The following is a 27,672-nucleotide window of genomic DNA, read 5'->3' as shown; positions in this document are numbered from 1 at the left end:
TTACAAATATGGGGGAGAGAATGTGCTTTGCATATGATCATAACTGTGGGGCGAAGTTAATGCCGAAACAATATGGCTACAATAATGTATGCATACTACTTATCGTATAGTGCACGGTGTTGAAAATTAGGGTTGGTAGTGACAAAAAACAGATGAGAGTTCGTGTGAAGTCACCTTCTTCAGACTTATATCAAAACAGTGAGTCCCATCAGCCACCACACTGAGAGACCTTAATAGTGGCAGGACGCAAAGCACAAATTGTTCTGACTTTTTACAATTCAGATCTGCTGAGTGGTGCATCTAGGTGTCTAGAAAGGTAACCACATAACACCTGTAAACACTACTTGAATGCTAACACCATGCCAGTATAATTTAATGTCAATTACATCAGTTTTATCTCCCATAAAAATAGTTTCATAAAGTGTAAATTGCAGGAAGATCTTAAATATGTTGACACAAAATGGGTGCGAATTAACATTGTGAACATAGAAAATTTGACAGGAGCAATAAAAAATGTTTCAAACCATGGAGAAGCCATTAAATTGGGGAACCAGAGGTTGAAAATACACTACAGTTGTAAAGTTCTTCTTTATTATCACACGACCGGTTTCGGGCTCTTATATTCCCATCTTCAGGTGTCATAACTTAGTGCTGTGATCCCCGAGTGCTGCAGTGGACGTGCACAATGCGCGGTGTGCTACCTACAAGCGCAAAGCATGGAGACTTGTACACGTCCACTGCGGCACTTGAGGGGTCACAGCACCAAGTTACGACACCTGAAGATGGGTGTATTAGAGCCCAAAACCAGTTGTGTGATAATAAAAAAGAACTTTACAACTGTTGTGGTAGTTTCAACCTCTGGTATAATGCTCAGTTGTGGATGTTCCTCCAACAGGATTGTTTGTAATTCTGGGAACATAAAAATGGGTTTATACTGTATCTATCTGGGGGCTGTTTCATGAAGCTTTCATTTGCAGTAGCCATTGGTCAGGTTTGATAAATTTTTAGCTCCTTCAATTTTTTTTTAAATTCTCATAATTTGTTGGTTGATTTCTTTTAAGTAAAGTCATGTTGTTTCTTGGTCTGCACCTATTACTGAGTAGACATTTCAATCTTTGTTAGAAGCAGCGTGGATTTAGTTTAGCGTAACTGTTATCTGAATGTTCTAATTTGCCACTACTGATAATCCTTTTTATTTCAGTCTCCACAGTGCTATGTTTTGCTACTGTTATAGGATATTTTTCACACCAAATGTTTTTTCTTCCTTTTGCATAGCAGTAGCTTCTCGACAAACAATATTCATCAACCCCGTAGGACTGCCTTGGTCCTCTTCTTTCTTCATGAGCAGAAACTTCAAATTTGCACCAACAGTACTGTCTTCATTAACCTCAATAAATTCATGATACTTAATCTTCCTCTCTCTCTCCTCCATTTTTACTAATTCTGAAATCACTCTCTTCAGAATGTAACTTTGCTCCTTTTTTTTTTTTTTTTTTTTTTTTTTTTTTTTTTTTTTTTTCCCCTTTATTACACCCTCCTGTCACATTAATTTGACCACCTGTCAGAAGCCTGAATAACCACCTTATGCAGCACAGAAGATTGTGAGATTAGCAGGAAGAATGTCAATGAGGTTCTGGAAGGTGCTGACAGGGATGTGAAGCCTGGCTGACTCCTATGCGGTGGCCAGCTGTGCTAGGTTTCTCAGTAGAGGATCAACAATGCGAACAGCCCAGTCAAGGTGGTCCCACAGATTCTCTATTGGGTCTCAATACAGGGAATTTGATGGCAAGGGGAGTACAGTAAACTTACCCTGGTGTACACTTGTACACTGTGAGCTGTGTGATATGTCCTGGCTGGTGGAGGTCATCTTGTTACGGGAAACAAACTGTATGTAGTAATGGACTTGGTCCCCAAAAATAGGTGAATAGTTGTGTTGACCAACTGAGTGTTCCAGAATGATGAAATCAACCAGGGAATGCTATAAAAATATTCCCCAGACCATAATTCTCCTTTCTTGTTTACTTTAAGATGTTTTATGGTGAATCTGTCAGTGACCATCTGTCCAATGGAGCATAAAACATGATTAATGTGAAATGACTACCTGTCACAACTCGGTGAATGTCCACTTGTGGTATTAGTGTACAGATTCCAGCCTTCGTTGCCAATGAACAGCAGTCAGCACAGGTGCATGAACAAGGTGCCTGCTGTTGAGGCCCATATGCAGCAAAGTTTACTTTGGTTGCCTCTTGGTTCATTTGGGCAGCCAGTTTCCCAACAGTTGCACATCTGTTTGCCCATAAACATCTCTGAAGCCATCACTTGCATAGGCACTGGTTTGGATAGTGCTTTGTGGCATGCGAACAGTTTAGAAACTTAACCATTTCTGAAATGCTTCCACCCTTGGCCTGAAAGCTAATGATCATGGCCTTTTGGACACCAGAAAAATTGCTCCATTTCTGCATTACTAAAAAGACTGCACTGTTTGCTGTGTCCACCCATGCTTAATTTTCCCTCCACTGCTAGTGGTCATTGCACATTGACGTTGAACATAGGAGATGCTCGCATTAATGTGACTGGACCATGTATCATTGCATGCCTTTGATGTAATGTGTCTTTAAAGTAGTTATAGTTAAAGCGTCTTGTTCTTATTCATTCTTCTGGATCTAAAATTATGTTGATGTTTGTCCAGCTGTAGGTTTGTTCAAGTTGCCAAAAATATACAGTTTCAAAACCATCAACAGAAGAGACTGATATTGTTGCAGGTCACATAGTTCGTTGCAAAAATATTTCATGAGGAGGAGGAGGAAGGGGGGGGGGGGGCAGAAGGAGATTAGTGTTTAACATCCCATCGACAACGAGGTTATCAGAGACAGAGCACAAGTCTGGAGTAGGGATAGATTTATGGAAATCATAGAAAACCTAAATCAGGATGGCCAGACACTGGTTTGAACTGTCATCCTCCCGAATGAGAGTCCATAATTTAGTTCAGATTGTATTGGTTGCACTACCACTATCCAAATAGTACCCACTTTCATACTGCAAATTCCATTTGTTGTTATTAGAATTAATGTCTCGTTGGTAAGCTTCATGTCTTTTTCGTTGTTGTTTTTATCCTCATATTTTATCACATTCATCAGTTTTTTCTCATATGGTCCATGTTCCACCAATCCAAAAATTAATGCAGTTTAAATTGAGGTGTGGAATAATGACTTAACTGAAGTACATTGAGATTGAGATAAAGAGCATGACATGGTTTGGAGAGGTTTTTATCCGTTTCAAACTCTCATACACGGACTAAATTTCAGTCAAATAGAAAATAAATATGGTTTCAGAATATGTGGCATGATAGTGTAATATATAAGAATTACTGACTGATTTGGGTTTCAGTTAAGTCTTTGTTGCAGTGAAAGCCTCAGTTGTTGTTTTGTGTAAACACTCAATCATATTCTTCGACTCCAGTGATTCACTTGTAACTGAAGAATTTGATATAATGTACATTGATCAACAGGCTCACTGAATCTTCAGTTCTGACAATATTATGTTGGAACTTCAGAAGAACGTCAAATTGATAGTGATAAAACCATTCACAAAATCATGTTTACAAAGATCAGTGGAGGTGGAACAATTGCACACTGCTTTTCTGTTGCACATGTAAGGAGTCCTCGGGGAAAGTTCTTTTCTGAGTGTGTTAAACTGATCTATTGGGCAACAAGAAATAAGAGAACTGCTGAAGACCACCATAAATACCATCAGTATTCTCAATATGATATAAATTTCTACAGTTAGCTTCAGGTGTAAAGTAGTTGGGCACTTACAGGCTAAAAGTGTTTGAGTGTCACATACAACACAGGCAGTATCATAAATCTTAGGTGACAGTATACCAAACTGAATGTGCAAACATACACAGTTTAAGGTGGATTGCATGATAGCAACATATTCGCTTACCTATAAGGGGAAAATAAGAGAAGTTATTGAGATAATCAAGCATTCCACCAACATGAACTGCAATGATGGTTACAGACTTTGTTAGTCTTTGCTGTCAGTATTATGTGGAGTATGGAGAAACAGTACTTGTGACACTGCTGCATCATGGGTAGTCTCAAATACTTCTGCGGAAGGCGCTCATACTGACCTGTCCTAACCACCTTTGGGCACTGCAGGAGCAGCATCACATCACAAAAATAAATCTCTGATGCACCAGTGTGGCTTAGTAAAATTCTGTCTTAAATTAGAGTCAATCAAGTTATGATCTTTATTTAAGCTCTCATAAAAGAACTATAGGAGCAGGAATGAAGGCAACATATTAAAGTTGTGTTGTTCCAGTAGTGTTACAATCCCAGTTGAAAGCCATTTGCATCTGTTGGGGGAATATTGATATATACACTCCTGGAAATTGAAATAAGAACACCGTGAATTCATTGTCCCAGGAAGGGGAAACTTTATTGACACATTCCTGGGGTCAGATACATCACATGATCACACTGACAGAACCACAGGCACATAGACACAGGCAACAGAGCATGCACAATGTCGGCACTAGTACAGTGTATATCCACCTTTCGCAGCAATGCAGGCTGCTATTCTCCCATGGAGACGATCATAGAGATGCTGGATGTAGTCCTGTGGAACGGCTTGCCATGCCATTTCCACCTGGCGCCTCAGTTGGACCAGCGTTCGTGCTGGACGTGCAGACCGCGTGAGACAACACTTCATCCAGTCCCAAACATGCTCAATGGGGGACAGATCCGGAGATCTTGCTGGCCAGGGTAGTTGACTTACACCTTCTAGAGCACGTTGGGTGGCACGGGATACATGCGGACGTGCATTGTCCTGTTGGAACAGCAAGTTCCCTTGCCGGTCTAGGAATGGTAGAACGATGGGTTCGATGACGGTTTGGATGTACCGTGAACTATTCAGTGTCCCCTCGACGATCACCAGTGGTGTACGGCCAGTGTAGGAGATCGCTCCCCACACCATGATGCCGGGTTTTGGCCCTGTGTGTCTCGGTCGTATGCAGTCCTGATTGTGGCGCTCACCTGCACGGCGCCAAACACGCATACGACCATCATTGGCACCAAGGCAGAAGCGACTCTCATCGCTGAAGACGACACGTCTCCATTCGTCCCTCCATTCACGCCTGTCGCGACACCACTGGAGGCGGGCTGCACGATGTTGGAGCGTGAGCGGAAGACGGCCTAACGGTGTGCGGGACCGTAGCCCAGCTTCATGGAGACGGTTGCGAATGGTCCTCGCCGATACCCCAGGAGCAACAGTGTCCCTAATTTGCTGGGAAGTGGCGGTGCGGTCCCCTACGGCACTGCGTAGGATCCTACGGTCTTGGCGTGCATCCGTGCGTCGCTGCGGTCCGGTCCCAGGTCGACGGGCACGTGCACCTTCCGCCGACCACTGGCGACAACATCGATGTACTGTGGAGACCTCACGCCCCACGTGTTGAGCAATTCGGCGGTACGTCCACCCGGCCTCCCGCATGCCCACTATACGCCCTCGCTCAAAGTCTGTCAACTGCACATACGGTTCACGTCCACGCTGTCGCGGCATGCTACCAGTGTTAAAGACTGCGATGGAGCTCCGTATGCCACGGCAAACTGGCTGACACTGTCGGCGGCGGTGCACAAATGCTGCGCAGCTAGCGCCATTCGACGGCCAACACCGCGGGTCCTGGTGTGTCCGCTGTGCCGTGCGTGTGATCATTGCTTGTACAGCCCTCTCGCAGTGTCCGGAGCAAGTATGGTGGGTCTTCTTTTTTCCATTTCCAGGAGTGTAGTTTTATAACACATTGCTGACTACAACGCAGATGAATTTTATGGAGATTAGTTGTTTTTATTTTTTATTCTGTTCCGTAATCGCCTCTCCACAGTTGTTGCTTATTGGTTTTGAATTGTCTTCATACTCACATGGCAGATCTTTGATTGATTGTTGATGGTTCCAGTGACCTCGCTGAATGATCCAGAACCCTGATTCCTCCCTTTATTATCGCTCTCAATTTCTTGTCTTTCTTTATCATATCAAGCAGGTGATACAACTATTTCATTTTAATGTATTGGTAACAGTAACATCGTTTCTCTCATGACCAGTGGTAATTTTTTAATGAAATCTCTCTAATACACCTGGTCACCAAAATATAATTTCTTCTCTCAGTGTTGTTAAAATTGTAACATGGTAAGTGGTTTGTCTTTTTTAATCATGTTAGCTTCTTCATGTTGATAACTTTTCTTTCCTTATTACCTTTGTTTGTCACCTGTGCCTGATGCCGACTTTTTGTTCGTACAACACATTTCTTTTTTTTTTTTTTTTTTTTTAGTGTTTGAGTCATATTTTGTAAAATCTGAGATAGTATTTCACTACCAAATCTTTAATTACTGGACCATTAACTGCTCGTAGAGTTAATTTGATCAATGTTGACATTGCAGTCATGTTTGATGTGTGCTTTAAGTGACCGTATTGACTCGAATATAAGCCGCCCTCGAATCTAAGCCGCACCTGAAAAATGAGACTCGAAATCAAGGAAAAAAAATTTCCCGAATCTAAGCCGCACCTGAAATTTGAGACTCGAAATTCAAGGGGAGAGAAGAGGTTTAGGCCGCACCTCCAAATAGAAACAAAGTTGGTCCATTGTAATATGAGACACAATTTAGGTCGAATGAATGACGATACAGCTACAGTAGTTTGGTTCGAGTCGTAAGCTTAGCAGTTAAGCTTTACCAGGTAGCCATTGCTATGCGTCAGGCGCTCTGTCCGTATTTATACGGGTACTCTTCCTTTTTCACGTGCTTCATCTGGTTTGAATCTATTGCTTATTTTGCTTCGATCTGATAAGTGCCGTTTTCTTTGTTATAGGTGTTTACGTCACTCTAAGCTGAAAATGCATTACTGTACTGTGTCATGCATTGTTTGTAGCATTCTGATAGTGCGTGTTTACGGACTATCGCCGCTCGCGGCATGGCTTGCTTTTGTGTGCGCTACTGCCGCTAACAATAAAAAAAAATAAAAAAAAGAGAGAGGAATCGTCTCATTAGCGAAACAATGGCAAGAGACTGCTATTTGTTGTTACTTACACTGCTGTTTCTTTGATAATGATCAACAAGAACCAAATAATAGACTGCGTATGATAGGACATGTTCTGAACGAGAGTTTAGCGAAAATTTTTCTCCGTTTGAAAATCTTTGCGGCCTCTTCTTTAGTACATCAAATTCTGCACAGAAATTAGTCATCTTAGATTTGAAAATCTAGTCAGTTGCCGTGCTTCATTTCTGACTGTATCACTTAATACGAATATAAACATGACACGATACATATACTCTTCCGCGTTTGCTGTTGTCTCACTCTAGTTTCGTAGTTTATTAGGCAGGCAAGATTTAAATGAGATAGCAACAAACACAAAAGGAAACATGGCAAAATGTTTATATTTGTATTATTCTTATGGTGAAGAGAATACTGCATGTGATTCACAATTCTTAAAAGTTCCTATTAGCAACCATCTCTTGTGACAGATAGGAAAAATTTCAGAACGTAGAGTTGGCCATATTGACAAACATCCCAAACAGTCTTGCCAGTCAGATTTTCGTAGTACATTGAAATTCTGCTACATTCGAAGATGAACAATACGGAGTTTGTATTTACTTCGTTGGATAATGTATGAAAATGCAGTGGTTGAAACTCGGGGTGGAGAAAAAAAGCTCGTCTTCCACCTTTTTTTTTAAAAAAAAATATTTATTTACCGACGCAGAGGTTTTTGGCGCCAGTATTTATCTTTGTGCCTACAAACCATACCTGTGTAGCGCTACATATATTCGACAGCAGAAGTTCGTTTTGTGGCAGCACCTACCAACATTTTTCAGAACTCCCGCTTGCTTTGCACTCGATTCTAAGCCGCAGGCGGTTTTTTGGATTACAAAAACTGGAAAAAAAGTGCGGCTTAGATTCGAGTAAACACGGTACTAGTGTCACACTTCTTAATTTTGAAAGTTTTTAGTTATTGCTACAGCAGTCACAAGTATGTCCTATCAAGACAATCTGTCTGTTCAGTTTTTTGCGCAATTCCTCTTCTCCCTGGTCGTAAATTTTAACTCAAAAATTGTCAAGTTACCAATGTCTCTCCAGTCATTGTCGACCTTTGTGGTCCAATAATACTGTGTTGTAACAGCAGTTGTTTGTAATGTGTTTTTTTATCATTCTGCTATGTTCATGTTTTATGTGCTGCAATAAATGACGATTGACATCAGTTACACAGAACATTTAAGTATTCATTATCGTTGTGTACTTTAGTAAACGAATTTGTACATGCCCACTACAGAAAAAGGTGTTCCAACTGCGTCGTATCGGAGAAGTGGAATTAGTTGTCTGTGCTGTTCCCCTTCTCATGGCAGTAAATGTGCAGTGAAGTGATTGAGGAACAGAGGGCTTCCAGTAATTGAATATTTTGAAATGCTTTAGCAGAAAAGCATTGGGAGCTGACAGGTCCTGCCTTCTGCAGTTTTAGTGCATTTGTTCGAACATGTTTATTTTATAGCAGTGTGGTCTATGGATGAGCCCATATTTCCTACCTCAAGATGGATGCTATCCACCATGAGGGCATTCAGATATCGACTGGAGCCTGTCAGACCAACCCAATTCAGAGTCTGTGTTCAGGCTAGTGAACCACCACTCTGGATTTGTGACATATCCTTTTGGCTCAACGGGTACTGAAAATCTCAGTGTCACCTCAGTCATTGGCATTTAGTGCAATGGTCCAACCCAACTTTGAATGACTGTTCAGGAATTGGCCCCATGCGACAGCCATTCGGGATATGTGCTGCTGACTGTCTCAAAGATCTGGATCTATCAGACCTCCAAATACACAGCCAGGAGGTGGAGTGCGTTGCTGCCTTGGTGTCTTCAGAGGCTCAATGTGATTTGAAGCTTGGTGCAGTACAGGAAAGTTTGTACTCCAGATTACGTTTTTACAACTAAGTTTTCTTCCATTTTAAGTACACACCACAGTTTTGTTGTTATTTATACAGATGGATCCGAGCAAGAGAATGTCATTGGTTGTTCTGCTGTTTTCATGATAGGGTTTTAAAAGTGTGTCTTCCAGAACAATTTACAAATTGTGATGTGGAGTTATATAGCATTATGAGGGCTATGGAGAGGATTCACAGACATCACTGTGAAAGGTTTCTTGTCTGTTTCGACTCACTTAGTGCACTACAATCACTTCACCAAATGGTTCTGGTAGACCAGTTGATTCATCTCATCTATGACTCCTTACAGTGGCTCCAACACTGTGCCAAGGAGGTGATCTTTTGCTGGGTACCAGGCCACATCTGGATATAGGGAAATGACATGGCCGATAAAGCAGCCAAGGAAGCTGTCGGGATGGTGTTGTCCATCGACGTCCCATTCTGTTGCATGCCATCGTATCATATTCTGACAGAAACATCGTGCATCAGTGGCAGACTGAATGGTTGCAGGTGACTGAAAACAAATTGTGGTCACTCAAATCGATCAGAGGCAAGGCAGACTCCATATCAGCCTCACCTCTGGAAGGAGGTTCTGCTTACCAGGCAGTAATCAGACATGGCCCTTAAACACATGGCTTCCTCCTCTGGCAGGAGGATCCACCACTGTGTGAGGTTTTTGGTGTGCCACTTTGTTCAGCATATTATGGCAGTGTGTGATATTAGGGCAATCCTCAGTCTCATTGGAGATCTGCCCACCATCCTCACCAATACTGATTCCAGTGTCACAAGAGTGCTGAAATTTTGTGAACTGTCAGGCTTCATCCCTATATTGGTGGGGAGGAAGGCAGACTTTAATACATTATCAACTGCATTGCATGTGTGAACAGCCTTCATCCCCACCCATGAGATTGATAAGCTGACTTTTCGTCAGGGAGCTGGTGAACATGATGTTGAGCACCCCTTCACCTCAGATAATCATCATCATCGAGAAAAAGTGTGTAGATTGCACATACCTTGTACAGCATGTATCATCATATAGAGTCTGATATGTCTTTGTTTAAACTTGCAGCAGTGCTTGCTGGTACACCTGCTGTTTGACAATGTATATTTCGGGTGTAGACCTAACTTAAATTTGCAGCCATAAAACAACAGATAATCTTTTTTCCCCAGACTGCAGGGAGGAGAGGTTAAAAAGCTGAAAAGGGGCAGTTTATGGGTGTATGTTATGTCACATGTTCACACTTAAAGATCAAAATGTTGAGCTTCTGGAAAAGCTTTGTCCATACAGCCTTCCTTTTTGACATGTAAATAGCAGCTATAAAGCATGCTATTTTACTGTGTAGGCAACCTTAAGTTACTGCAATGTGGCTGGCAGCATTGCTCATATAATCTCCACATTACCCTGATGTGTTAATAACCATACAGGTCAAAACTGCGGTGTGGCACAGTCGTAAAACACTTGACTTGTATTCAGGAGGAAAAGCAGTACAAATACAAATCAATGAAATTAAATTTCAGGATGGTTCCATTGAAAGGGCACACCCGTTACCTTCCTCAATTAATCTATAATGACCCCATCAATAATGGATAGGGACCTGAAAATGTAGCCTCTCTCTCTCTCTCTCTCTCTCTCTCTCTCTCTCTCTCTCTCAAAATTTGAATCTTAATTTTTCTTTGTTTGTAAGTGATTAGGCACATAAATTTAAAAGGTTGTCACATTTCGTCTTTGAGAAGAAAGCTTTAGTGCTTTGAAATTGACTATTTGAAAAATGGTGATTAGAGAGCTTTCCAAGTGGAATATTTACGAGAAGCCTTCAACAATTCCCCCACCTCCCCCTCCTTCTGCCCAAAATGGCAATTGCTTATTTTCTTCTTTTTGTTACTTTTAAGCTCCCAACAAATGATTGTTTCTGTTGAGAAGTAGCACCATTTTCCTATCATTGAATGGAGTGCTTCCCTAATTTAAGGTGTTTTCAACATTATTTTTCTTTTCTCACACAATTCAGTATTATAAAACCTGCAGAATATTGATTTCGATGTTCCCAACAAGGTACTTAGTGTAAAGTAGAAATGAAAGTAACTCTATTTGCAGGAGAGGGGAAGACTTTCAGCATTTTGAAATAGTGACAGGTTTCATTCTCCAGTCATTATAATGCAGTGTGTGGACAGTATAAAAAGGCAGTCAGCCACAATCATTAAAACAAACTAGAATTATCACTGGGAGAGCAGTGGTGTGGGGAAACAAGCCCCGCCTCCCTCTCATAGGTTAGCCAGACAGCACCCACATTTTGTTTTTCTGCAGAATCAGAAATGACACACCACATAGGGATCACCAATCCTTGCTGGTATTGTGAGGGTCTAATTAAACTCATTGGTGAACCATGATTAGTCTCTTCATTCATTTCAAAATAAGAAAGAATACAACGAGCAATATCCAGCACAAAGCATTTGGTAAAGGTTACATTGTCTTTCGAAGTTTAGCAAGAAGACAAACATGCATGTTTCTTTGTTCTAATATGCTAGATCGCAGAGTCCTACATTGCATTACATCTACATCTGCATCTACATGGATACTCTGCAAATCACATTTAAGTGCCTGGCAGGTTTTCTTCGAACCACTTTCATAATTCTCTATTATTCCAATCTCGTATAGCACGCGGAAAGAATGAACACCTATATCTTTCCGTATGAGCTCTGATTTCCCTTATTTTATCATGGTGATCATTCCTCCCTATATAGGTCGGTGTCAACAAAATATTTTTGCATTCGGAAGAGAAAGTTGGTGATTGGAATTTTGTGAGAAGATTTCACCTTTCTTTTAATGATGTCCAGCCCAAATCCTGTATCATTTCTGTGACACTCTCTCCCATTATTCGCAATAATACAAAACATGCTGCCTTTTTTTTAACTTTTTCAATGTTACATTTTCTAAGTGTCCTGCCAATAAAACGCAGTCTTTGGTTAGCCTTCTCCACAACATTTTGTGTGTGTTCCTTCCAATTTAAGTTGTTCGTAATTGTAATACCTAGGTATTTAGTTGAATTTACGGCTTTTAGATTAGACTAATTCATTGTTAACTGAAGTTCAATGAGTTCCTTTTAGCACTCATGTGGATGACCTCATACTTTCTGTTATTTAGGGTCAACTGCTAATTTTCGCACCATTCAGATATATATTCCAAATCGTTTTGCAACTTGTTTTGATCTTCTGATGACTTTATTAGTCAGCGCCATCTGCAAACAACCTAAGAAAGCTGCTCAGATTGTCTCCTAAATCGTTTATTAGATAAGGAACAGCTAAGGGCCTATAACACTACCTTGGGGAACGCCAGAAATCCCTTCTGTTTTACTCGATGACTTTCCATCAGTTACTATGAACTGTGACCTCTCTGACAGGAAATCACAAACCTAGTCACATAACTGAAACGATATTCCATAAGCATGCAATTTCACTACGAGCCACTTGCGTGGTACCGTGTCAAAAGCCTTCCTGAAATCCAGAAATACAGAATCAATTTGAAATCCCTTGCCAATAGCACTCAACACTTCATGTGAATAAAGAGCTAGTTGTGTTTTACAGCAACGATGTTTTGTAAACCCATGTTCGCTGTATGTCAATAGACCATTTTCTTTGAGGTAATTCCTAATGTTCGAACACAATATATGTTCCAAAATCCTGCTGCATATCGACGTTAATGATATGGGCCGGTAATTTAGTGAATTACTCCTACTACCTTTCTTGAATATTGGTGTGACCTGTGCAACTTTCCAGTCTTTGGGTACGGATCTTTTGTCAAGTGAATATGATTGTTAAGTATGGAGCTAATGCATCAGCATACTCGAAAAGGAATCTAATTGGTATGCAGTCTGGACCAGAAGACTAGCTTTTATTAAGTGATTTAAGTTGCTTCACTATTCACAGGATATTTACTTCTACGTTACTCATTTTGGCAGTTGTTCTCGGTTCGATTTCTGAAATATTTATTTCTTCTTCTTTTGTGAAGGCATTTTGGTAGGCTGTGATTAGTGACTCTGCTTTGGCAGCACTGTCTTCGAAAGTATCTCCATTGCTATCGCCCAAAGAAGGCATTGATTGTTTCTTGCCGTTAACATACTTCACATAAGACCAGAATCTCTTTGGATTTTCTGCCATGTTTTGAGACAGTTTTGTTGTGGAAACTGTTATAAGCATCTCGCATTGAAGTCCGCTCTAAATTTCTAGCTTCTGTAAAAGATCGCCAATCTTGGGGATTTTACGTGTGTTTAAATTTGGCATGTTTGTTTCATTGTTTCTGCAACAGTGTTCTAACCCGTTTTGTGTATGGATGAGGATCAGCTCCGTAGTTTGTTAATTTATTTGGTATGAGTCTCTCAATTGCTGCCGATAAGATTTTTTTGAATTTATGTGGGGTAACGACGTAGAACCCTAGCAGCACAGAACCATAATCAAGTCAGTCAATGCCAGTGCCATATGTGGAGTGCTAACAGCCACAGTCAGTGTTACACTGACAAAGCACCCCTCCCCCCCTGGGGGTCCGCAACTCTTTTGTGGATACATGCGTGGCAAGCATGGGACCCTTAGCTCATGCAGCTCTCTTTCCTTTCTGAGCTGCATGCCCTCCCTTTCCACATCCCTCCCTGTTCCTGCTCCTGCACACACACCCCTCCCTTCTCCCTCTCTTTGGGAGTATGTTTCATGCCTACGTCTGGAGACAGACGCTTGTGAATGAATGAAGTGATTTCTCTTCTTTTATCTCTTCAATGTAAAGTATCTATCCTTACTCTGCCCATCTCTTTCCTTGATTCTTTTCTTTACGTTCTTCTCTGCAACAGTGTTTGAGAATTCTTTTGTTCTTTCCTTTTCTTTGTTTCTCACTTTTTGTTTCTTTTCTCCCTGTGCATATCTGAAGGCCTACCCATGCGTTCCCACCACACGTAGCCGATCATCGGGTGATGTGTAATCCCCCGCCCCAGATAGACAAGTAGGACATGTACGTACTCCCTGGTAAAGGCCAGGCCCAGGGAGAGGTGATTACCTGAACATGCCGATTAGTGCCGCCCCCACCCTCCCCGTTCGTCAGTCCGTTCGTTTCTCAGGAGGTGTGAACAATCACCTAAGGTGGGAGTGCCCCCACTAGGAAGGAGCGCACCATCAGAGACACCGGTAATCATATGGGTGCTTTTGCAATGGTTTCTTCTACTTCTACACCTTCTGCCCACAAGAGAAAGCTAGATGAGTCTACACTGCAGAAAATTCTTCCATCAGTGCCAAGGCCCCAGTTGTTTCGGTCTGACATAGGTCAAGACTTCTCAAGAGCCAACCCTTTCATTATTCATTAAGGTGTCGATGCAATTGCAGGTCCTGTAAAGTCTTCTTCCCGCGTACCAAACGGCCCCCCGTTTTTAGGAATAGACAATTCTTTCCAGACAAAACAGTTTCTTAGAATTACACTGCTACACACATTCCCTGTCTGGATGGAAGCACACCATACGTAAAACTCATCACACTGGGTGGTTTATACAAGATCACTCAACGGGTTATCAAATGAGGACATTCAAAATTACCTGTCTGATCAGGGAGTAACAGCCTTATGAAATTTCATTATTATTATATATAAAAGTAAAAAAACGGGTTGGCAAGCAATTAGTACCAACCCACACACTCTTCTTGACATTTGACAGAGTTCAACTTCCATTGAACATTAAAGCGGGATATGAGATAATTTCAGTTTGCCATTACATCCCAAACCCTAAGCGTTGCTATCAGTGTCAGAGGTTCAATCATACCAGCCAGTCGTGTTCCAATATGGTCATATTCATTTCCTGTGGCAGGGATTCCCATGTGGGTGATTGTCCACCTCCGCCCCCTCATTGCATCAACTGTATTGGCGATCACACTGCTTCCTCTAGAGACTGTCCTCTTTTTAAAGATGAACGAATTATTCAGAAAATCAAAGTGAAGGGAAAGGTGTCTACCTTTGCTGCACATAACTTATTTGCCAGTAGAAAGCCCACTGTGCTCCCAGTGTTTAAATATAGCCCTGTCTTCACCTCTCCTGGACCTACTAAGGAGGTAGCCACACAGACTTGACCTTTAATGCCATGGTCATCTGATTGGTCAGCCCAAAGATTGCCCAATCAACCTCCCCACTATCATCTGCTCACTCTAAGGCTCAACCTTCATCGCCTCCTGCTAAATCACAGGCCCCAAAATCGGACACCCGAACATCCAAAACAAGCCTACTCATGAAGATTTTTTACATACCCAGACCTCACAACCATCACCTCTGCCGTCATCTCAACATCCCGCTTCCAAGAAGGCTCATAAAAAGAAAGTTCCTCTTTGTCTCTGCCATGGTGTGAATCTTCTACAGCGCCACCCAGCAGTAGCTGCCCTCGGTCACCTACCATGTCACAGAGACGCACCGCTGGTGGCCGATCAACCAACCGATCACTATCAGCAGTAGTTGCCCCCACACAACGTATGAATCAGGATCCTCTGCCTCTGACTGAATGCCATTCCATGCCGTTGGCCACTGGCTCTCAGTGGTTGCTGAGTTGAAGGCAACCATAGTGAGATTTTTCCCTTTTCGTCCACTTTATGTCAGTTATCCATTGGAATGTCCATGGAATTCGCTCCAATCAGGATGAATTGTCGATCCTACTGCCCGGTCATCTTCTATCTTCAGGAAACAAAGCTATGTCCCCATGATCACTTTTTCCCTTTTATTTCCAATCAGTCAGATTTGATCTCTCCTCTGTTGCTGGTGTTCGGCACACGGGGGACTTATGGTTCTTCTCCATCATACGACCCATTATCACCCAATCCACATACACAGTCCCTTCCAAGCTGTCACTGTATTTCTTACCCTTTCTGGATTCACCTTTTCTCTTTGTACCATATACGTTCCATCGTCCCCACCAATGGCAAGAGCCGATCTCGTTAATCTCCTTGGTCAGCTCTCTAATCCCCCCCGCCCGCCCTATTTGCTGGTTGGTGACTTCAGCACCCACTGCCCGCTTTGGGGATCTCCGTGTCCTTGTCCGAGAGGCTCGCTGTTGATTGACCTCTTCCACGAAGTGGATCTTGTATGCCTCAACACTGGGGAACCTACATTTTTGTCTGCCTCCATGTCACCCTACTCTCATTCGACCTTTTGGTTGATACAGTTTGACTAGCTCGACACTTTCAGTGATTCGCTCTAGTGACTTGAGTGACCATTTTGCGTGTGCCCTTCAATTAAAACCACAACTCGCTCTAGTGACTTGAGTGACCATTTTGCGTGTGCCCTTCAATTACAACCACAACTGTCTTCTATGTGCCCAAGACGCTGGAAGTTTTCCCAAGCCAATTGGACACTTTTCTCCTATGTAGCGACCTATGCCCAGCACCTTTGGTAGAACGAGGTGTGCTGTGATGCAATAAGTGAGCAGAGACGTGCTCTTCGTGTTTTCTGCCATCATCCTATGTTGGCCAACTGTATCTGCTATGAGCAGTGATACATGCGATGCCGTCACATCATACACTATAGCAAGAAGGCCAGGTGGGATTTCTTTACCAGCTTCTGTAATACTTTCACTCCCTCATCAGTTGTTTGGAGTCGAATCTGACGGATATCTGGCACATCCAGTTTTTCCCTGACCTCTGGGCTGTCGCGCAGGATACATTAGTGGGTCCAGTCGAAATCTGTTTCATTGGGTCAACACTTTGCTGAGATTTTGTGCTCTTCTAATTACCCACCGGCCCTTCTCCCAAAGAAAAGAGTAGCGGAGGAGTGATCTCTTGCTTTTTCCTCTCAGAATCACGAAAGCTATAATGCCGTTTATTCTACGCGAGAACTCAGACATGCACTACCCTCTTCTCACTTTTCTGCTCCTGTACCAGATGGTATTCACATCCAAATGTTGCTGAATCTATCATACCCTAGTCTGTGCTATCTCCTTCAACTTTATAATCAACTTTGGGTCGACACTACCATTCTCAGAAGATGGTGGGAAGCTATCGTCATCCCTGTTCCGAAACCTGGAAAGGACAAACATCTCCCCTCCAGCCATCGTCCAATCTCTCTCACGAGTAGTGTTTGTAAGATTTTGGAGGATATGGTCAATTGCCATTTAGGCTGGTGGCTGGAGTCCCAAAACCTTTCAACTACTGCCCAATGCGGTTCCCGAAAGCATTGTTCCACAGTTGACCATCTTGTTGCTCTCTCCACTTATATCATGAACAATTTTCTCAGGGAATGCCAAACGGTAGCTATATTTTTTGATGTGGAGAAGGCATAAAGTACCTGTTTGAGGACAGGCATCCTCTGTACACTGTTCTCTTGGAGCTTTCAAGGTCGGCTACCCCTTTTCATCCGTGAATTTATGACAGAGTGCACATTTAAGTTACTGGGAACACTATCCCATACTTTCTCCCAAGAAAACGGGGTCCCCCAGGGCTCCATGTTGAGTGTTGTACTGTTTGCCATCAATCCAATTATGGATTGTCTCCTTCCCGATGTCTCGGGCTCCCTCTTTGTCGACAATTTTGCAATTTGCTACACCTCTCAACAGAACAGCCTGCTTAAACAATGTCTTCAAGGATGTCTCAATTGCCTCCACTCGTGGAGCACAGAAACTGATTCCCAATTTTCTCCCAGTAAGAGTGTGTCTGTAAATTTTTTGCGTCATACGGAGCTTTGTCCACCTTCTCTACATCTAGGCCCTGTTGACCTTCTGCTCACAGACGTTGCCAAATTCTTGGCACTTTGACAGAAAACTGTCCTGGTCTTGCCATGTTTCATATTTTTTGGCTCGCTGTCTGCGATCCCTTGGCAACACCTTCTGTGTTCTGGATGGCACCCCCTGGGGAGTGGACCGAGTGGTCCTCCTCCGCCTATATCGTGCCTTAGTGCGATTGAAATTGGACTATGGAAGCATTTACTCCTCTGCACAGCTGTCTAGATTCTGACAACCACTGTGGATTACATTAGTGTTTGGAGCTATTTACACTAGCTCTGTGGAGAGCCTTTACGCTGAGACTGATGAACCTCCGCTGTCCAGTAGGCGAGCTGTCCTTCTGAGTCATTACGCTAGTCATTGTCTTCCATGCCTGCTCATCTGACCTATGCCCTTTTTTTTTTTTTTTTGACGCCTCCTTGGATTTAGGGTATGCAGGCAGCCCTTCCTTTCTACACCCACGAGAATCCACTTCTGTCTTCTGCTTCATTCACTTTCCTTCCAATTTCCTAAAACTTTCTTGACAAATGGGGATACAACAGCACCTTGGCTTTGCCCCCGGACCCCCCTCCTCCGTAACCTTTGTCAACTTCCCAAGGGTAGTATGTCCCCTGTAGTTTATTGTCAGGCATTTGCTGCTCTAGCGCACAAATGAAGGATGCCACATTTATTTACACTGATGGCTCCAAGACCACCTTTGGTGTTGAGAGTGCCTATATTATTAACGACACTCCTATTAGATTTTGGCTTCCCGACCAGTGTTTAGGTTTTTACTGCAGATCTTAATGCTGTTCTCCTGGCTGTTCAATACATCTTTTGCCATCAGCAGATATAGTATATTATATGCTTGGATTCGCTCAACTCTCTTCTCGGCCTCCAAGCTCTTTATCCCGTCCATCCTCTGGTACACCGGATTCAGGACTGCCTCCACATACTCCACTTGGGGGTGTCTCTGTGGAATTATTCTGGATACCAGGGCATGTTGATATAAATGGAAACAAGGCAGCCGATATAGCGGCAAAGGTTGCTGTCCCGTTTCCTTGGCCCACTGTTCGCATGGTTCCCTTCGTCGATCTACAGAGCATTTTATGTCCTTGTGTTGCTTTTTTATGAAACACACATTGGTCTGCACTCCAGAATAATACATTACGGGGCATAAAACCTCTTCCCAGTGCTTGGGCCTCTTCCTCCCGGCCTCTTCATTGGAAGGAGGTAATTTTAACTCAGCTCTGGATTGGGCACTGTCTTTTTAGCCATTGACATCTTTTAAGTGGCGATCCTCTCTCGCTTTGTCCCCACTGCTCTCAATCGTGGGCAGTGAGACACCTTTTACTTCAGTGCCCCTATTTTAATCTGCTACATGCCTGTTTACCTGTCACCTGATATATCTTCCATTTTAGCAGATGTTGCACGCTCAGCTGATCACATCGGTCAGTTGAAGCTCTTTTTGGGGAGAACAACCCCCTTTAATAGCACTTTTCTAACATTTCCTTCCATTTTTAGTTTCCCCTCCTTGAGTTTTGCTCCCATTGCTGCTGATTTAAATTCCTGTTTTTACCTTTCACTAAGCCACAGAATGGGCGCTTATGACAATAGCTGTTTTGCGCCCTAAAACCATACTCGGAGGAGGAGGAGGAGAAGAAGAAGAAGAAGAAGAAGAAGAAGAAGCACCCCTCACTGCATGCCTGCTTCTGTACTGATGCTTCCACATGTCAACGACCTGGGACGTCAGGAAGCCTCTGCAGTTGGACCATGGTCATTGGCCTCTGCTCCAGAGGTTTCCAAGCAAGACGGAAACACGGCTCTTCTGGAAACAGCCCTGAGCAGCGATATTTAAAAACCCAGGTCCAGCCCTTAATCATGTGAATACTTGGGGCCTACTATGATGTTCACCTCATGCCAGTTGTTGCCATATTTATGATGCAGCTACGTTGCCATCTCCAGGCCATGGAACAGTGACTGCCATCTGACTGCCTTGGCCCAGGCTGTCACTCATCTGCTGCCAACCCCATGGTCCTGGCCGCAGCCTTGACCGCTGCCCTTCAGCCTGCAGTTCTGTGTTCAATCACGCAGGTAGTCCGCCGTGTTCACCTGCCAGCCCTGGCTACCTCCTGGCCCATTGTTGCTGGTTGCCTTCTGTCTGCCTGGTGCAGATACACTGATCTATGTACTTGCATAATTATTAAGAGTTTTGGTGGCAGATTGGCTGTGTCATATCAGACCCACTCTCACACATCATAAACATATCATTTTCAGAAGGTGTCTTTCCACAACGATTAAAAATTGCAAAAGTAAAACCATTGTATAAAAAGGGCAATATACATGAAGTGGGAAACTATAGACCAATAGCTTTATTATTGGTATTTTCAAAAGTAATATAGACAGTCATGAAAAACAATTACAAATTACCTTGAGAAATTCAATCTATTGTCTGTAAACCAACACGGCTTTCGCAAAGGAAGGAGTACAGAGTCAGCCATCACCCAATTCATTGAAAATATTGTAACGGGGCTAGATAAGAACAACAGTACAATAGGAATAAATTTGGACCTCTCAAAGGCATTCGATACTGTCCAACATGATATCCTGCTAGACAAATTAGAATATGTCGGTATACGAGGAGTAGCTAAAAAGTGGTTTCAGTCATATCTCCATAATAGGAAACAGGTAGTAGAAATTGCAACAACAAACAATAAAAACCAAAGTATTGTTTACAGATCGGATATTCAGACTGTGCCAATAGGGGTACCGCAGGGGAGTGTTCTAGGACCTCTCCTATTTCTTCTTTACATAAATGATATCAAGATTCCAGTAAATGGTACTCATATAACCCTGTTTGCGGATGACACAAACATTGTAGTAACTGACATAAACCGGATATTGCCAACATCTGCAACCAGAGTTATAGAATATTTCCAAATTGGTTTGAAGTGAACAAATTAACCATAAATATCTCTAAAACTAATTATATCCATTACAGGAAAGCAAAGTCACACTCTGATCTAGATCTCAGAATACAAAATAAAGAAATTGTGAGAGTTGCTACCACAAAATTGTTAGGTGTACATATAGATGAAAATTTAGACTGGAAATCCCATATCCTGTATCTCTCGCATAAGTTAAGCTCTACCTGCTTTGATTTCGCGTTATTAGCTTTGTATATAGTAGGGAATGTAGCAGAGCTGTTTACTTTGCTTATTTACATTCTGCTATTACCTATGGCCTCATCTTCTGGGGTCATAGTAAGAAAAATCTCAAAACCATCTTCACTCTGCAAAAACGAGCTGTTAGAATAATTACCAACAGTTCAAGGCTAACTCCTTCAAAGCAATCATTTAAACAGCTGAATATTCTACCCCTACCGTGCCTCTATATACAGAAAAGCGTAATTAATGTAAAACGAAATATTAACAATTTCCAGTCCAACTCGGATCTACATACTTACAACACAAGAAAGTGCAATGACATTCATATAAAAAGAGTTAACAAGGCTTTGGCGCAGAAACAAACAAACATAAAAGGAAGCAGATTGTGTAACAAACTACCGGTAAAGATAAAAGAAATAAAAAAATTGTCTTCATTTAAAGAAGCAGTATTCAAATTTTTATTGACCAACTGCTTTTATAGTGTAAAAGAATACCTGGAATAGCTTCATACTAAACAATTATATTTATGTACTCTGTACCAATAGTAATTTTTATCTGACTGTTGCTATGATCTAAATAAATAATATGTACAAAAGTGCTAGAATTGTATGTGTTATATCTAAATATCAACTGTGTATTCCATTTAAAAAGTCTTTCTCATACATCAATGTAAATAATCAAAGTTGTACATGCTATTTCAATGTGGTCTGATGTATGTAGTCTACTATGCACATCTGTATTTTGTACAGTATTGTTCACCCTATATGTGTGTGTGTGTATATATATACTATGTATTTTTTGACAAAATCCATGCAATGTAAATTGTCTCTGGATGAATAAACTACTACTGCTACTACTACTACTACTACAACTACATTGTCTACAGCTCCACCCACTTTCATCTGAGAAAACTCGTACACTCTTATCCTGTGGAACAGCTCATTACAATGGTGTGTATCTTATAGGCCGTTTATTCACCCACGTGTCGTGGTCCCAGTGCATGAAGCTCACTGATATGTTGTTGCATTTGTGCACCTTTTGTTTTTCAAACACATTTTTACAAACAATATTAGAGAAGGAAAATTGCTACTCACCATATAGTGGAGATGCTGAGTCGTGGTAGGCACAACAAAAAGATTCACACAATTATAGCTTTCGGCCATTAAGGCCTTTGTCAACAATAGACACACGTGTGTGTATGAATCTTTTTGTTGTGCCTATCGTGACTCAGCATGTCTGCTATATGGTGAGTAGCAGCTTTCCATCTGTAATATTGTTACATTCCATCCTGGATTTTCCATTGTTTGACATTTTTACAAACCTTATCTTTCCAAATTGAGCTTTGCCAGATGACGTGCAATACCAGTAACTGAAAGTTGGACACCTTTTTATTTTTATATGCAGAAAATAAAGATATTTCAAACAATCTCCAGTAGAATAGTTCATCTGGGAAGAATGTTCTATGAAATAGCATTTATTAAGTAATTTTACGCTTATGCATTTTGTTGCAGAATTTGCATTTATATTCACATTATCGCAAATGTAACTTTTTCAGGGCCCTGTCAATGGAACATTAAGTCCTGATTTATCTTTTCCAGAATTGTGTATTCCGGCTATGAAGTTCATTTGGATAATCTTAGCCTTATCTCTTCTGATGGACATTTTTACTAGTGCCTGATTTTTTTTGTGTTGGATACTTGCCTAAATAAAATTCTGTGCAAATATGTTTTCTTGCCCTCCCCTCCTCACTGTGCTGTCTAGGAAAGGGCGGAGAGTAAGTGAAACATTGCCCCTGCTGCTCAATATGTTTAAGACAAGTTAAAAATCCACTGACTTGAGTTATACCAAATGATTTAGTCTTTGTTAAGGTATATAATAGATAGTAATATGGAATATTAAGATTGACTGCTACTCACCACAGCCATCGAATGACATCCTTCATCAGATAAAGAAAAAAAGGCATGTCTGTGCGTGTCCTCTGTCTTGCGCACACGTGCCGCCCCCCCCCCCCCCCCCCCCCCCTGCGTGCACACACAAATTTTTTTTATTATTTGATTTCTATAATAGGTAGTTTACAGTTTAAATTTGAATCTTCTGATCTGTAATGTTATTGCCCTTTCCTCTGTAATTGTAACATCCATTTATTTTAAAAATACAATTTTGTTACCTGCAAAAATGTGATACAATAGTATCAATATGTCTATAAAATTATTTTGATTTCAGGTTAAGGTGAAAAAAAGTGGACCTGCTCTTACCCTGAACATTGTTTTACTTGATGGCTTCAGAATGGATGTTGATCTTGTTCCAGTGATAGAGCTTAGGTGCAGTGAACATCTACCTTCTCATTTTAAGTTACAGCAATACAGTGATAGGGTAAGACAATTTTTCAGTCGTACATCTGTTGAGTAAATGTGTAAATTTTTGTTCAGAGTTGAATACATGTAGAGCAAATATTATTAGATGACATTTGAATAGCAAAATCGTGAGGTTTTTTCTGCTTATTATCTTATTCTATAATACCTAATAAAAGTCAAATGGTACACTTGTTCAGGTGAGATGTGGAATTGTAGGTACTCCAATTAATGGCTGGGTAAGTCAGTTTAAAGATTGTAGAAAAGGAAGGTCAACATCGCCGCCAGTTGCATTATGCCTAATAAAACAAGTAAAGCATTGTTTTTTGTTTATTTAATTCAGTCTTTTGATTGAGGATTGTTTTATTTTTTTCAACAATTGTTACGAAACCTACCTGTGTTATGTACATCTGCAATTAACAAATTTTAAAATGTTAATTGCTATGTGAATGATTAATTTGTGAGTAATACAAGAATGCACTCCATAAGCGACTTATGCATAACATGCTGATATTTTCATTTTGTAGTTGAAAAGAAAAAGGAAACAATGAAATTGCATATTACAGAGAGTAAAACGGTTTGTAATTGGTTTTAAAATAATCTGTCCTGCTGCTGATCCACATTCACAGTAAATTATTTTTGCTATAGAAATGCGACAATGAGTGTTAATGATAGAGACTTTGATGAAAATTATGGAAATCTTTGGCCCTATTTATATTATCTTCAAATTGGGAGAGTACGGGAAGAAACTGGAAAATTAACTGCCAATAGCAACATTGGTGCTATATGTAGAGACAAAAGGCTAACACTTCATCCTTTACTGTTAAGTTTTACACAGTTCCCAATGTACGAATAGGCTTTAAACCACTGCATTATTTCCATCAGACTATGTTTTATGCAAAGAATTTTATGAGCAGATAGTTTGCATCATGATTCAGTTCGTAAACACCCTGTACTTCTTTTGTCAATGTTTGTGATTAATAGTTCTTTGAAAAGAAAAGAAAAATATAAAACTATGTATCTGTAATATAACAACTTGCAACTCGGTGACATAGGTCACACTACAGATCCAATGATTCAGGGTTCAATCCTCTGTCAGTTCTAGAATATTTATTACTTACCACTTCCTATATCTCAAGCAATTATTTCATCAACCATGATTTCTAGTAAACTCAGGCTTTTTTCATTAATTAATCATCTTATATGTGGATGAGGCAAGAACATTTCCAGACTTGGAAAGAACAAATGCAGTGATCCCCCTTATCAAGGACATCTGTGCCCTAATAGTTCTTGTACTTTTACCATAAATAGCTGGGTATGGTGTGCTTATGGCTGAATAAAGGAATTTGGAAAGCTTCTGAAACTCTTCTGGTGAGGGTAGAGGAGATATTAGTCCACTCTTAATCATTTAACTTCTCTTGGAAGTATGTGGAGTAGGCCCCTTTGCACAGAGAATAACATAAATATCTTTATTAATTATTTAAGAAATTTCTTTCAGTCTTGAGACACACGTAAAAGTAAAAGTGATGATATTATCCTAACTTTCAGTAGTATTAGTTTTTCCTTGTAGTGGATAGAGGAATGTGAGTGGGGAAGGTTAAGGAAGGGTAAGTCACTCAGATCATTTCAAATTTGTAATCCACAATAATCTCACCAGATATTACTGAGTCATTTATAGCTATAAATGTACCACCACCATTGCCATCTAACCTGTCCTTGTTATATATATACCAATCGGAACTAAAATTTTTTTTGCTATTCACTTCTGATTTTAGCCAATTTCCTGTTCCTAATACAATGCACACACTGTTGTCTTTAATAAGCGATACTATTTCAGGGACTTTTATCATAGATGCTCGTACAGTTTACTGATAAATATTTTCTCTTTCTGACCTACAAGGGTGAAAATTCTTACTGTTAAGACAGTTTAAGCACTGTGCTTCCAGCCAAAGCCTGCTTCAGGAAAAAAATACACATGCATTCACACAAGCAGGCGCCCTCACGCACACACGACCACTTCCTCTGGCCACTCTGGCCAGAATGCTTCTGTTATGTTGAACAAAAGCAGTAGTCTGGAGGGGGGCACAGATGGGGAGGCACGGTAGGCTATGGGTGGAGGGAGAGAAGAGCGCTGTTTGGCAGAGCAAGCAGGTACTAGAAGATGGCAGGACAAGACTACGAGGCCTAGCATCAGGTGTGGAGGAGGGGGGGGGGAGGTGGAAAAGGAGAGGAGCAGAGAGGAGAAATTGGGAGGAGGTGACATGGCAGAGGGGGCGTGGGGCCAGTAGCTGAGGCTGGAATAATTTTGGGAGTGGAGAATTTGTAATGAAGCTAACTCCCATCTGCACAACTCAGAAAGGCTGTTGGTGGAAGGGAGGATCCAGATGGCCTGGGTTGCGAAGCAGCAATTGAAATCAAGCGTTTATGTTCAGTTGCATGTTGTGCCACAGGGTGGTCCACTTTGCTCTTGGCCATAGTTTGGCTGTGCCATTTGTCCTTGTGGACAGCTGGTTTGTAGTCATACCAATATAAAAAGCTGTGCTGTTACTGCAGCAGAGTTGGTATATGACATGCTTGCCTTCACAGGTGGCCCGATGTCCGATCCCATGTAGATGACTGAGAACAAACTCCAATTTCAGGTGATGAAACAGCCCATAATTGTGTCTTAACCATTTAGGCTGTAACAAGTGTATTTTATCACTTTCTTTCCCAACTTGTATAACTCCTGTAATTCCTCTTTTATCTTGATACACATGGTTGCATCTGAAAGTACTCATAGGATCCAACTTTTCTCTCTCTCATGCATTTGATGGGAGCTCAATCCATGGGTTTAATTTGTCAGTAGCTTTGAGTTATATTGTTCTGCATTTCCCCAAAAAATAGGATTACTGTACTGTGTTTCTTGATATACAAAAATCTGAGAATACATATTGAGACGGTAATTAAAGCTAGACATGTATTCAAATGAAAAATTAAATAAAATTTTTGCATGTAAAATGACAACCTATCTTTGCAAGACCTTACCAGGGCCTTAGACTTAAATATGTGTCATATATTGTGAACGTTTTTCATTGCATTGTGTGCAGGTAACTTAAAAGTGTCTTGGTTATTCCACAGCATAACACATTTTTTATAGTACCAAAGCCCAACAAGCGACTTCCAAAAGCTGACGATTGTTGGAGGTTGGCATTTCATGAACAAGAAAGGGCTGTGCTAGCCACATATGGAGCTGGGATAATGAAACCAGTTTGCCGTCTTCTGAAGGTGGTAACAGAATTAAATTTATTTTTAACATTTTCTCTAAGAATTCTTTCCTATTTTTATGTATATTTTTACATTATTTATTTATTTCAAATCATATTTTAATATCATATCCTTGTAAGGTGTGATTCAGTGTCAGTTGTTATGTATTTATTTTAAATCATGTTCTTATGTCATATCATTGTGTCAGAAACACAGTTTCTTTAAGTAAGTATATATCACAGAGTAGGAAGTAGATTTTCTTCTTCCACTTATCTCCAGAAATTGCAAAACTGAAGTTTCAGAACTGTTATTCTTCACACTGGCAGGTTTGTTGTTATTGTTGTTGTTGTTGTTGTTTTGCTCCCCAAATAGCAGAACTCCTTTACTACTTTAAGTGTCTCATTTCCTAATCTAATTCCCTCACCATCACCCAAGTTAACTCTACTACATTCCATTATCCTCATTTTGCTTTTTTGATGTTCACCTTGTCTTCTCCTTTCAAGACACTGTCCATTCCGTTAAGCTGCTCTTCCAGGTCCTTTGCTGTCTCTGACAGAATTACAATGTCATCGGCGAATCTCAAAGTTTTTATTTCTTCTCCATGGATTTTAATACCTACTCTGAATTTTTCTTTTGTTTCCTTCACTGCTTGCTCAATATACAGATTGAATAACATCGGGGAGAGGCTACAACCCTGTCTCACTCCCTTCCCAACCACTGCTTTCCTTTCATGCCCCTCGACTCTTATAACTGCCATCTGGTTTCTGTACAAATTGTAAATAGCCATTCGCTCCCTGTATTTTACCCCTGCTACCTTCAGAATTTGAAAGAGAGTATTCCAGTCAACATTGTCAAAAGCTTTCTCTAAGTCTACAAATGCTAGAAACGTAGGTTTGCATTTTCTTAATCTAGCTTCTAAGATAAGCCGTAGGGTCAGTGTTGCCTCACGTGTTCTAACATTTCTTCGGAATCCAAACTGATCTTCCCCGAGGTTGGCTTCTACCAGTTTTTCCATTCGTCTGTAAAGAATTCGCGTTAGTATTTTGCAGCCGTGGCTTATTAAACTGATAGTTCGGTAATTTTCACATCTGTCAACACCTGCTTTCTTTGGGATTGCAATTATTATATTCTTCTTGAAGTCGGAGGGTATTCCGCCTGTCTCATACATTTTGCTCACCAGATGGTAGAGATTTGTCATGACTGGCTCTCCCAAGGCTGTCAGTAGTTTTAATGGAATGTTGTCTACTCCCGG

At 41.1% G+C, this 27,672-nt stretch overlaps 1 protein-coding gene across 5 annotated transcripts in view; it reads left to right on the top strand.

The window, feature by feature from the left end:
- The window catches only part of LOC126259508 (cyclic GMP-AMP synthase-like receptor), a 96,810-nt gene that overhangs the window by 48,015 nt on the left and 21,123 nt on the right, over positions 1 to 27,672 (top strand). For all 5 annotated transcript variants that reach the window (XR_007546525.1, XM_049956359.1, XM_049956361.1 and 2 more), the window contains 2 exons: positions 23,050 to 23,199; positions 26,295 to 26,441. Coding sequence is in view for 4 of the 5 variants with exons in the window: in XM_049956359.1 (XP_049812316.1) it covers positions 23,050 to 23,199; positions 26,295 to 26,441 (297 nt within the window). In the remaining variant the exon portion in view is untranslated. The remainder of the gene's footprint in view (positions 1 to 23,049; positions 23,200 to 26,294; positions 26,442 to 27,672) is intronic.

The sequence above is a fragment of the Schistocerca nitens genome, chromosome 5, assembly GCF_023898315.1.
Source record: "Schistocerca nitens isolate TAMUIC-IGC-003100 chromosome 5, iqSchNite1.1, whole genome shotgun sequence".
NCBI lineage: Eukaryota > Metazoa > Arthropoda > Insecta > Orthoptera > Acrididae > Schistocerca > Schistocerca nitens.
The sequence above is the reverse complement of the archived record's forward strand: the minus strand, read 5'-3'. Positions and strand labels throughout refer to the sequence as shown.